The sequence below is a fragment of the Eumetopias jubatus genome, unplaced genomic scaffold, assembly GCF_037043125.1.
Source record: "Eumetopias jubatus isolate StellerSeaLion01/CBP00866 unplaced genomic scaffold, mEumJub1_p1.0 scaffold_1, whole genome shotgun sequence".
Taxonomy (NCBI): Eukaryota; Metazoa; Chordata; class Mammalia; order Carnivora; family Otariidae; genus Eumetopias; species Eumetopias jubatus.
Window position 1 is genome coordinate 185213971 of NW_028274807.1, and position 12605 is coordinate 185226575.

The window sequence follows — 12605 nt, forward strand, 5'->3', positions numbered from 1 at the left end:
AGTTAATATGGAAGATATTTGATTAGGATACCCAAGAATCAAATTGTTCAAGATTCCAGAAATAATCATTTTATTCAATTTATAAAATGCCAGAACAACTACATACCCATTTGTACAATTCAGAGTCTGAGAGTTTTTTAAAGAAACAATCATTTTGTCTCTTGCCATTTCTGAACCTACCCCTCTGAGGTTACCTCTGCTAAGGATTTAATATTACTCCGCCCACTTAACTATTTAATAACTTAAAAAAAACATGTAGCATCCATAGGGCTTCCTTTTCTGTTTTTCAATAAAATGCAGCCATATTTTACATATTATATTGTTCAAGTTTACATAGTAACTTGTTTGTATCGCTCAACCGAACATCATAGACATTCCTTCTGGTAACTGTGTGTAGATCACACCGTTCTTTACATAGTTAAAAAATTTTCCTGAGGGTGAATCTACCATATTTCATTCAGTCATTCCCATATGTATGGGCACTTAGTTTTTCATTTTGGAAGACTGCTTTTGTTTTGTTTTTGCTACAAATCCTGTTGCCACAAATATCTAAAGAGATTTTTTTTCCAAGAGACCATAGCTCTGCTCAGTTTACTTGTTACATGGCCTTGGGCACTTACTTTCCTTCTTAATTGTGCACATGACCTTGAGCAGTTACTCTCCTTCTCTCTCAGCTTCCTCATCAATAAAATGAGTATAGTAACAGTCCTTACTTTTACATTTCTTCTGGCAATGAAATACAGTAGTATTGATTTAGTGCTTAACACCTTGCCTGGGACATAAGTAAGTATCGAATAAATGGATGCTCTTCATCCTTTCCTGCTGTTTGATCATCTCTCACTCCTGTTTTTTGTTTGTGTGTTTGTTGGTTTTTTAAAGGCAAGGAGGTGAGCACTGTGCATATTTGCTTAAAGCTAATAACTTAGATATTGTTGGCCCGATTTCTGGCTAGACAAGCAGAAGGCAGTGTTGTAGGCTGTAGAAAAACCCCGGTTTGTCAGCCCGGTGATTATTTTTTTTTAATATGCTGTCCCTGAGGAACATGATAGAATTTGTTTTACTTCTCTTCTGCCAGGAAGTAACCCTTCTGGCTTTGTTAGAAGCGTGGTTTGTAATAATTGTACCCACCCCAGATGGCTCCTGAAAACCCTTTGAAATGCCATCTGCCAGGCGTGTGTCCAGCCGGCAGCCTGTCATTCGGCTAGAAGAAAAGAGGAGGCGGGGTCCCCTCCCCTGCCCTTTTCTCCCTCGCGTCACTGAAGGGAGCCTGGTCATGTTGGCCCAGACCCAGGGCGGGTTGCTCAGAGGGTAACTGGGAGTAAACCTCCTGCTGGCCTGCAGAGTAGAAAGGTTTTGTCTGGGTAATAAACCCTGAAGGTTTTGTGGGTGGAGACTAACCCGCCCCCCACTCCTTCCCCTGCAGGTCCAAGGCCACCAAACATATTTATTTACGTGGGAAAATGGTATCTCTGAGTTTCATTTTTTCTTCTAAAATGTAGCATTTTTTAAGTTAATTTTTTTAAAGAATTTTATTTATTTGATGGGGGAGAGCACAGAGGGAGAAACAGACTCCTGGCCGAGCAGAGAGCCCGATGTGTGGGGCTCGACCCCAGGACCCTGAAATCATGACCCGAGCCAAAGGCAGACACCTTAACCAACTGAGCCACCCAGGCGCCCCAATTTAGCCTCATCTCTTGGGGAGTGGGGCATGGGATGGGGCGATAAATGAAGCTAATGGAATTTGGGTATGGAGGCTGGGGATGAGAGTTGCCCTGTAGATCACATTTAGGACAGACCCCTTCACAGCAAGTTTCAGAGTTTCTCTTCTTGCCCCACATTGGGATTTCCCAGTATGCTGTATACTGTGGTTTCCCAGGAGCAAGCTAAATGGCTTTTTTCCCTTGGCTCCAGGACATCACACCCTCTTCCTTGGCTCCTGCCTTGCTGACTGCTACCTCTTAGTCTCCTTTGGGGGTCTTCCTTGTTTTCTCCGTTGCTAAAAATTACGGGGTTTTAGTGTTCAATCAACTTTTTGGCTTCTTTTTGTACAATCTCTGCTCCCCCTGCCCCCTGTTATCTCTGTCTCTTGCCTTCAGATGCCAGTGATTTACTCATCGCTATCAATTTTACGTCCCAACCTGCACTCTGATCTTCAGACTTAACCTGCTCAGCTGTGCACAGCCCTCCACATCTAGGTGTCTAATAGGCATCTCAGACTTCACATGTCTCAAAGTGAACTCTTACTGTTTTTCCCCTAAGAACCACTTCCTCCCCTGTCTTCCTTGATTTTTGTAAAGGACACAAGGCCATTTGCCCATTTGCCCAGGACAAAGAATGGGATGTCAGTCTTTATCACTCTGTTTTTCTTACATACTCCATTCACTCCCATCAACAAGCTCTGTCTTCAAAATACAGACCTCCTGTGGCTTAATGAGTTTGATATGTCCGTCCTGTGGACTGTCCCACAGCTATTTGCAATATTCACAACGTAGGCTGGAAATCTGACTGCTTCTCACTAGCTCCACCCTACTCTTCTTGTCCGTGACCTGATTTTCTCTCCCGTGGACCCTGTAGTAACCACCTCACTGGTCTCACTGCTTCTGTTCGTGCCCACATCCCCCCTACTCTGCCCAAAGCCTGTTCTCTGTCAAGCTCAATGATCTTTTTAAAAGGAAGCCTAGCACCACCCTGCTGAAAACCCTCCAGTGGCTTCTCATCTTCCTTAGAATAAGAAAGGAAGTGTTTGCTGTGGCTTTTTTTTTTTTTTTGATTTTTTTTTTTTTTATTTGAGACGGAGAGAATGAGAGAGAGAGAGAGAGCACATGAGAGGGGGGAGGGTCAGAGGGAGAAGCAGACTCTCTGCCGAGCAGGGAGCCCGATGCGGGACTCGATCCAGGGACTCCTGGATCATGACCTGAGCCGAAGGCAGTCGCTTAACCAACTGAGCCACCCAGGCGCCCTGCTGTGGCTTTTTTAACTAACCCTTTTCCATTACTCTGTCACCATTACTCTGGTCTTTTTTGCCCTTCCCCTCACCTACCAAGGCTCTGCCTGCATCAAAGCCCTGGCCCCTTCCCCCTGCCTGGAACGCTTTCCCATCACCTCGGCAGGGCTCTCCATTTGGGTGGCACCTCCTTAGCCAGGCTTTCCCTAATCCCCATCTAAAATAGCTTCCCTCCTCCCTAGCGTGCTTCCTTCTTCCAAGATACTTTTAAACCCTTTAACCTACATTGCTCTGAGACTCTTTAACCTGTTTCCTATGGAAGATTATTTCCACCTGAAATTTTGTTTTATTCCCATACACATTTGTTTTCTGTCTTTCACAGTAAAATATAAATTTCACAAAGGTAGGGGCTTTGTCTTGTTCACCAGGGTTTCCCCAGTGCCTGAACTGGTGCCCAGCATGAGTTGGGACCTCAATAAATAGATTAAAAAAAATGAAACCTAGTGAGAGATGTAAGGGGAGATATATATATATGTGTATTTTTATATATATAGAGAGAGAGAGAGAGAGCGTTTGAACTATAGCATTCTTTCAACTCATTTCCTCCTAATGATAACAAACTATCATATGTGCTGATGATTATTAAGCTATATGTCTTCTAAAAGGTTTATTTCATTCAGTACACACAACAAATCTATAGTGTAGGTACCATTATTATCCCTGTGTCATAGATGAGGAAACCAAGTAATAACGGAAGCTAAGGAACATGCCTAAGACCACAAGTGGGGAAGAGTGGCAAGCCTTGAACTTACCATTCCCACTGCAGGAACCTGCTCGGCAACAGTATATGGTATTCTCTATGTTTCTGGAGTACCTACTTATGTGCCTGACATTGGAGATCTCAATTTAAAAATTGTAAGCTACCTGAAAGGGCTTGTCATCATCTGTCAGGGGAGCCCGAAATGGGAATAAATCAAGAAATAGTACAAGAGTAGACTTCTGGACACAAACAGGCTTCTTTACCAGAAAGTTCCAGCATGTGGGACCTGCTAAGCAAACATGTGCAATACAACCATACTGTGGAGAGTTTGCGGCTATTTAAAACACTCCAATTTCAGATATTAGAAAAATCGGGCTCGTTTACAATGTATTTATCCTAAGTTAAATATGCAGCAAGTGTTGAGGGTTTTTGTTTTGTTTTTTTACTTAAGAGAAATTCCCGATGGCCCCTGTAGGCGTGTGGATATGATCATTCTCATAGGGCAAGTGATGAGAGAACATTAGAGCCACAAGGTACATACTTTGAATTGCTTTAAAGTTTCTAGGATTAGGTGGAAATCCTTGCTTATTAAGTTCCTAGGAATACAGAAAAAAAAAATCCCTGCTTATTAAATAGGAAAATATCAACTTTAGAGTACAACAGGTAACCGTGTCTTGCAAAATGAGTGAAGTTGATCCTATCACCTAACTTGAGTGTAAAAGCAGAAATCCGGTATTTTGCTCTTTTTTTTGGTCTTTTCTAGTATTTGACAGGGGTTCCTAGTATACACTACATAATTGCTTCTTGGTTTGCCTTCTTTTCTCGGTTTGTGTGTAAATCACATTCCTTCCACATTGCTTCTACAGTTTTGGTTGAGATGAGGCTAAAATGATAGGTCTAGAGCCTCGCACCTGAGCTGGGTGACTCGAATCCTCTAGAGACCCTCTATTGTTCATAAGAAGAATTGTTGTATTTATTAGTCATGGAGAGAATGACCATATTCAAGGGGAGAATTTTCTAGCAAATTCAGTGCCCCTTCTCTCCCACCAGAACTTACGGGTGGCCTCTTTTCATCAAACATATTAATTACATGGACAGCAGCAGCATTTTAATCCCTGGGAGATATCCAACCACCGATCTTGGGCAATTGCATTTCTCTAGTGATGTGTTTATGCAGTGGATGTCATTTTCTTCAAAGGGCTTATTACATTGGAACTTGCCGGATATACTTCGGAACACAGGAATCTTGAGGCCGGTGTTAAAAATATAAACCCCTTAGGCTGTGAGCTTAAGGTGGATAACTTTTTAGTATCTACTGGAGTCCTAGCAGCTGCTGATTGTGCATGTTGTCCGTCTAAAATCCAGTTTGCCTTTTTCATTCAGTGCATTTTAAGAAATGATAAAAACTCACCCCAGGCTACCCAGCTGTGCTCAGTTTGCTCTTTCTCCCATTTGAAGGTCCCAAGCACGAGCGGATGGAAGTGAGGATGCTGTACTGTTAGAAAGAAGTTGTCTTTCCTAGGTCCCTGTCTGGGCAGATGGGTCGGCATGCTTAGGCACTCCAGCCTACAAAACAGGTTATTCTAATTACAACCGAATGGGGAGCTTCCTGTTTTCATTGACTGATGGTGTCTTGCGCATTTGTCTTGTTGGCTGCAGGCACAACCCGGTCTCCCAGAGAAGGAGAAGTGCCTGGCGTGGACTATAACTTTCTGACTGTGAAGGAGTTCTTGGACCTCGAGCAGAGCGGGACCCTTCTGGAAGTCGGCACCTATGAAGGTGAGCATTATCTGTGTGAGGGTGGTGAGCCTGCCTCTCTCCTGGGCACATCAGAGGATCAGGAGCCATCCAGGCAAGAGTGTTTTGTGAACTAATGAAGTCTAATCAACTATAGGAGATTCACCTTAATATGATTGATAAAATTTATGGAGTAAGGCTTTGTGGAGCTCTTTAAAAATAGTTTCGGGGCTTTTTTTTTTTTCTCCAAGAGGTTTCTCCTTTATTAATTGAAGACTGTGTGTGTGTGTGTATTGTTATTGTTGTTGTTTAATATGGGCTTGCGTGGTATTAGAAAAAAGAGGGGAAGGAATCATGGTCAGTTACAAAATGTGACCTTACAAGTGTTGTTTTAATCTTGAAGGAATAGAATGTCATTTTTTTTTACCACTAATCGATTTTTAATGTATTTTTGGAGTAGATAATACATGTATATGGCTCTTGAAGCAAAATATCTCAAAAGTATTAAATAAGTAATCTCTTTCATATACCTGTCTTTATCTGCCTAATTTCATATTCTCCTTTCTCTTCATGTTACATCCCATGCCATTAGAGTTTGATTACCCTTCTGAAATTTCTTTAAATATAAGGACACATGTGCCACGTGTGTATATAAACATATGTGTTCTCTGCATGTGTTCTTACTTCTTCCCTATTTTATACAGAAGGTAATATACAATACATGCTGTTTGGTACCTTGGTCTTTTAACGGTATGTCTTATAGTTCTTTGCAGTTTTAGTAATAGAGCACTTATTGTTTTGTTTTTTAAGCGGCTGTGTAATCTCTTTGTATCAGCACGGCATGATTTATTTAACTAGTTCCCTTTGGATAAATATTTTTAATATCTCAAAGCACTATAGCATTGAATAACATGGGCATAAATCATTTCCCACAAGCAAAACTATGTCTATAGGATGAGATCCACAGATGGGATAGCAAGGTCAAAGCCAAATGTAGGGGAAAAATTCAAAGTACATTTTCTGAAAACAATATTGTAGCTAGATTGCTCTTTTGAGTGTTATAATTTGAGACAGAAGAGCATAATATGATACTATTAACTAGGTCAGATTATTAACTTGGTCAAATTATTATGTGTATGTCTTTATAGTCTTTTAAAATTTGGATTTATTTGGTGATCACAGGGGCATTCTCAAGAGTAGACTTAAAAACAAAACATACGTAGAACGTAGACTCTTATTTTATTAGGGATATTATAGCTTTGATATGATAATAACCCCTGTTCCAGGCAGTGACTAACAGTTAAGTAATGGTCATGGATCTTAGGTATGCTGATTATGGTTTGATATTCTTTGGAGAGGGGGGAGGGGAAGAGCATTATCTTTGTACCCCCAGCTCATTTCCAAATTGTGAATATACACTGGGTTGTGTTCAGATGTTAATCAAATTTCTGATTGTGAATTCAGGAGTATTTCCCTTGAGTATGTTGCTAATTATCCATTGTCTCAGTTTCCTTGAAGTGTTGCAATATGACTGGTGGTTGGGGTAGTGGGAGGGGATCTGAGAAAACCCAAAGCAAGGATAATTCACTAAAGCCTAGGAGTGAGGTGAGGGAAGGAGGCGAAGTGGATGTACCAGGAGCTTCTTCAAGGTTGTCTTGCAAATGTGAATCTAGTTAAAAACTCAAGTGGCCCAGAATAGGGCAAATGTGAATCATCTTTCATTTTCAGAAAGTGAATCGTCCTTATATGAAATCCGTTGTTATGCCCATCTGGGGAGCTTGAATCCCCTAATGTAAAAAAAAACAAAAACAAAACAACAAACTTCCATTGGCATTTTTGGAAAGGTTGAGGGTGGGAGTGGTTGTGCAATGCCAAAGAGCATATGTTGAATTGGAAGAACAAAGCATGTGGTGTAGACAGCAACTTGTCTGGGAAACAAGGAAGATAAACTCATTTTCTCCAGTTGTTTATATTACAAATGACATATAGGTGGAGTCACTTTGTTTCCCATTTAATGGTATCGCTTTAGCAGAGGTAACTATTATCACGGAATTTTCAGATGGGTTTGCTGAGACCAAGTAGCATTTAGGAGCATGTTCAAGGTTGTATCGCTGGTGCTGGAATGCTGGAACCCAGAACCAAACCCAGCTCAGTTTGACTTTCAGAGCCTCACACTCTTGCCCAAATAACCCAAGAAGAATATCCTGGATGTAACTAAAAAGTCATAGAAATAACTCATCCATACTTTCACTTAACTTCCTGGTGGGTAGCAACAGGGAAACGTTTTTCAGAGAGTGCCTGATCATCTCATATAAAACTGTTTTTCTGTGAATGTTGCTCCGTTGTTTTGGAGTTGCAATTTTCTCATGGCCAGCATTAATCCATTCCATTTTTCAGCCATTTGATTGTTCAGTGTTTGTCAGCCTTTGACCTTTTTAGCTGTATAATTTCCCTACCATAGGAGACAGTTCATAATTTTTTGGAACCCACTGAAGTGTATTATGTCGACTCTTAGAAGCTGGAAGCAAAATGGAATTTTTATTAAATGCCAGATACTGTCACAGGAATCAACGCTGGATAGATCTTTAGAGAACTCCCTCTGTCCTTGCCTCCCTTGGACGGGCCCCAACCACGGTTGTCTGTTGGACACTAACAAGCGTGCAGGCCGGGCTACCGCCCTGCTTGAGATGAAATCTCAGCCCCTCTGCTGTGGAGCTGTGTGCCCTCCGGCAAGTTGCTTAATGCTCCATGTCTCCATTTTCCTTTTGGTAAAATGAGGATAATAATAGTGCTTCCTCATAGGTAGGATTAAATGAGACAATAATTGGAAAGGGCTGAGCACAGTGTCTGACACATGTAAGCTCTCAATCAGTGTTAGCTCTTACATTTACACACATGACTGATCCGAAATTGCCACCCTGGTGGATTCCCTCCCCCTTCTACTAGTCAGTAAACCAGTGCATTTGCCAGTAAAACATCTTTATTTACTTTCCCAGGTACTCACCATCTTTTTTCCTGCTCAGATTTTTGTCTCTTGGCCTGTCCTGGTTCCAGAGAGGAAAAATCTAGCACAAGGACACAAAACTTTTTTTTTTAAGTTTATTAATTTTTTTTAGTAATCTCTACACCCACCGTGGGGCTCATACTCATGACCCTGAGATGAAGAGTTGCATGCTCTGAGTGAGCCAGCCAGGTACCCCCACAACACACTCTTTAATGCAAGCCACTTTGATCATTCTGAGTAAAAGTAATAAATGTACATGATGGAATTCTTACTATCGTGAAGAATGTAAACATGTTTAAATCCGGGTTGCTTCCCTTCCTCCCCATAGGGAGCCACAGTGAAAGGATCTAGTGCAGAGATTCAGAAAATGTACACACACAGGGCATGCGCCTATGGACTCTCGTTCATTTCCCTCTATTCTTGCCCTTCCTACTTCACGTGTCTTGGAAATCTTTCCATATTACCCCATGCAGTTCTAACTTGCTCTTTTAAAATGCTGTGAAGTATCCCAGCGTATGCTGACCAGTCTCCTGCAGGTGCACATTTAGGATGTTACCCGCCCCTACCCCCATTTTTGGTGCTTTGTAAACATGGCAGCAGTGAGCATCCCTGCACAGATATCTTGCTAACACTGTTCTGAATATGGCTGTACCGTAAGTTTCCAGTGGTGTGGTGTTCAAGCAAGCCCATCTACACATATACAGTTCAATTCAACAAGTATTTATTGAGCATTTGCTTTGCATCAGATGTTGTTCCATAGCATGAGGTGTGATGTACAGGACAGAAAACCAAAGCAGCTCTGCCTTTGAAGATGCTTATGCTTTTTAGTTATTCATTTTTGCCAGTACTTGTCCAGCCTGCACTATGTGCTGGCTGCTCTTCAAAGTATGTTATAGGCAGCAGCTCACTTAATTACCCACCAATCCTGTGAGGTAGGTGCAGTTGATTCCCCATTTTACAGAAGAAGAGCATGAGGCCCAGAGAGGCCAGTTATCTTTTCTAAGTTCACATGGTGAGCCAGGAGTAGAGCTGGGATCCAAACCCGGGCTGCCTGGCCGCACAGTCTGTCCTCTGCAGCCCGTCAGTGTTGTGAAGCAAATTAAACAGTTTCAAGAGAAGTGATGTGTGTTCCGAGAAGGGAAACAGGGTGCTCCAGAAGCATACGGCAAGGGCACTACATCTCATCTCCCATCAGAGGAGACCCCTTGTGGAAGTGACAGTCAGAGGACCTCAGGGTTTCAAGTGAGAGACTCAGGGACAGTGCTTGAGTTTGGAAGTCAGCACCAGCCTCGAGGTCTGAATCCAGAGAGAGCAAGTGGGATGAACCGAGAGAAGGTCAGAACATTGGTTCTAGAGAAGGAGGGACAAAGAGCCATGCCCTGTTTCCTTTAGAACCAGTGCAATGCAATAGAACTTCCTTCACTGATGGAAACGTTCAGTATTCTCAGCTGCCCAACATGGCGGTCACTAGCCGCATGTGGTTATTGTGACTGAGAAACTGACTTAAATTTAGTTTAATTTAAACTAATTTAACTTTAAATAGTCACAGGTATCTGGTGGCTGCCATGTTTTACAGCACAGCCCTAGAATGAAAGCTTCTGCAGGGAAGGGTGAGCACCTACTCAAGAAGAGCCCTCCCTTCTCACTCAGCTGACTTCAGAGAGCTAAGCACATGTTTAAGAGTTAAGCTCCTTTAAAAAGGATAATTTCGAATCCTCCCGAAGAGCATGTTACTGCAGAGCAGGGGTGATCTTCTTTTGTGGATACATTCAGTGACATGTGAAATGGCAGGCAAGTAGAATGAAGCAATAAAACCTCAGGGCTGGGTGACTGTCAATATATGTTTGGGGTTTAAGAGTTGCAGGGTTGTAGGATTTTAAAGCTGGAAATGATACAGAACTGAGATCCAGGGAGAGACTGGTCTAAGACACTAAAAAGAATTGGGATAAAGCCTGGCCAAAAGCCCGTCACCCAAGTCATGTCACAGGCAGGACTGAGATGGCAGGACTGAGATGTCAGTATTTCCCATTCTGCTCCCTGGAAGTGGGTACCTCTTTTGTAGACTGTATGACTAGTTTGTTTCTTCAGTTGTTTATTAACATTAAAAATAAAATGCTTAGCAAAACCACATATGATCATTGCCCTCCTAGATCATAATAGTGCACAAGGCGCCGTATTCAAATAATCACAGAAATAAGTGTACAGTTGTGAGTGTGCTAGGGTCTATAGAGGAGACTATAGGTTGGGGAGGTTTGATCTCTGTGGAGTTGGGAAAAGCTTTTCCTGTAGAAGTAGTAATTGGAGTGAGCTGTAATAGTAGCTGGAGTTAGATTGCTAGATTTAACAAATAAAAAAATAGAACATCTAGTTTTACATTTTATCTGGCAACCTCAGATGGAGTTAGCTTTGGACTGTGGTGGTGGTGTTAGTGATAAGTAGACTGAACCTTGAGATATTTATGTGATTAAAAAGCTGGACTTGGTGATGTGTCAGTTATCGTAAGAAGGAGCTAGAAGATGCAAGTGATGGTAGTCCTCCTGAAGTGACTCATAGTTTCTGTCTTACATGACTGGGTAGATGCTTGTACCAGTTGCTGAGATAAAAAAACTTTGGAAAAGGTTGGCTTTGGTGGCAGGGCTAGGGGCTGCGTGATGAAACTTCCCATGTGCCACTAGCTATAATGCCGAGCATTGCATTTACCTCAACAGAGCAGAGGCCCTATCTGTCTATATGAGGAATCTAACTATTGTCCCTCACAAAGCATAGAAGTTATTAGTGGAGCTCATAATTGATCTCTGCTTTGCAATTTGAACCAACTCCTCATTCTGTCATTAGATAGATTTGACATCAAGGCCAAGAAAACAGAAATAAATGTGTCTTTCCCCCTTCGCTCAACTTCCTAATTGTGGCAAAGAACAAATTTATTTGATACGGTGCTTAAAATAAATCAACTGCACCATCTCTCTCGGCCTTGATTTTCTTTCTTTCTTCTTTTTTTCTTGTTGACATTTTCACTCAGCAAGACAGGTTGCTGCTTCAGCCAGCCCTTGGGACTTCTCTGGGAGAGAGTTTACAAGGGATGAACTATTCCGTGGGGGTGGTTCCAAACATGCCTGTTTTACAAATGCCTCTGGGTAGAAGAGGCTGATTATACACTTTAAGCATTGCAAAGATTTTCCCCCAGCATGGAAGTATGGTGCCAGTGTGACATTTCAAATCGAGTTATGGGTTGCATATTTCTGCATGTCAATGAGAGAGAGAGGGATGTCAGCATTCAATAATGTTATTGTTTTGCTTCCTAGAAGGTCTACAAGAAAGCACCTGCCAAAGGTATACTTTTGGGGGACACAGAGATAAAGCAGGGGTGAAGAGAGTTCTTGTTTGTCATTGAGGAAAACGAGACGTCTGGAGTCCTGTTCTTTGGCAGGCCTTGGAAGCCGTCTGTTGTGATAAGCTCTGTTGGCAAACTCCACCATGGAATGTTCTCTGTTGATAATGAAAGTAACCAAAGGGAATCTGTACTGCAATTGGCTGTTTCTCTGCATATGAAGATGAAGAGGCTGGTGCCACGGTAGTTTTGCTTCATTCCCTGCTTAGAGATCCTCAGAGATTCCTGGAGTTGACAACATAGATGTTGGGGACAGACAAATGTGTGTGTAAATGCCAGTCATCATTTACAGGTTGTGTGAATCTCGTCTTCATCTGAAAATGGTAATACTGATGTCTTTTTTTATAGGATTATTAATAAAGATTAGCATAAGTGAATGTATGGGTAGTGACATGGTAGGTGCACAATAAAGGTAAATTTTGGTCAGTGTTGTTCTTTAAGTATACATTTTGATACCAATACCCTCGTCAATATCTTAGAGCTTATATTGGCCTCCAACAGTAGGTGTCACTTAAGACTGCTGGGGTTCATTACATGCTAACATTGTTCCAAGCACAATGGTGAGTACTTTGTACACAGTATCTAATTTCATCTACACACAAAAAACCCTGCTAGATGAGTACTGTTCTTATCTTTATACCATGAGAACCGAGGCTGCAGAGAGAGAAGTCCCTTACCTTGCTCAGGGTCACAAAACTATTAAATTATAGTACCCTCTTCGGTCTTATATTCAGAGCCAAATGGCAGTGGCAAGAACAAACATCTCATTATA

The 12605-nt window shown here is 41.8% G+C and overlaps 1 protein-coding gene across 6 annotated transcripts in view; it reads left to right on the forward strand.

Moving 5' to 3' along the window:
* Window positions 1-12605, forward strand: part of MAGI1 (membrane associated guanylate kinase, WW and PDZ domain containing 1) — a 607822-nt gene that overhangs the window by 478619 nt on the left and 116598 nt on the right. For all 6 annotated transcript variants that reach the window (XM_088027661.1, XM_028110469.2, XM_028110471.2 and 3 more), the window contains exon 3: window positions 5364-5483. In XM_088027661.1, coding sequence (XP_087883787.1) covers window positions 5364-5483 — 120 coding nt within the window. The remainder of the gene's footprint in view (window positions 1-5363; window positions 5484-12605) is intronic.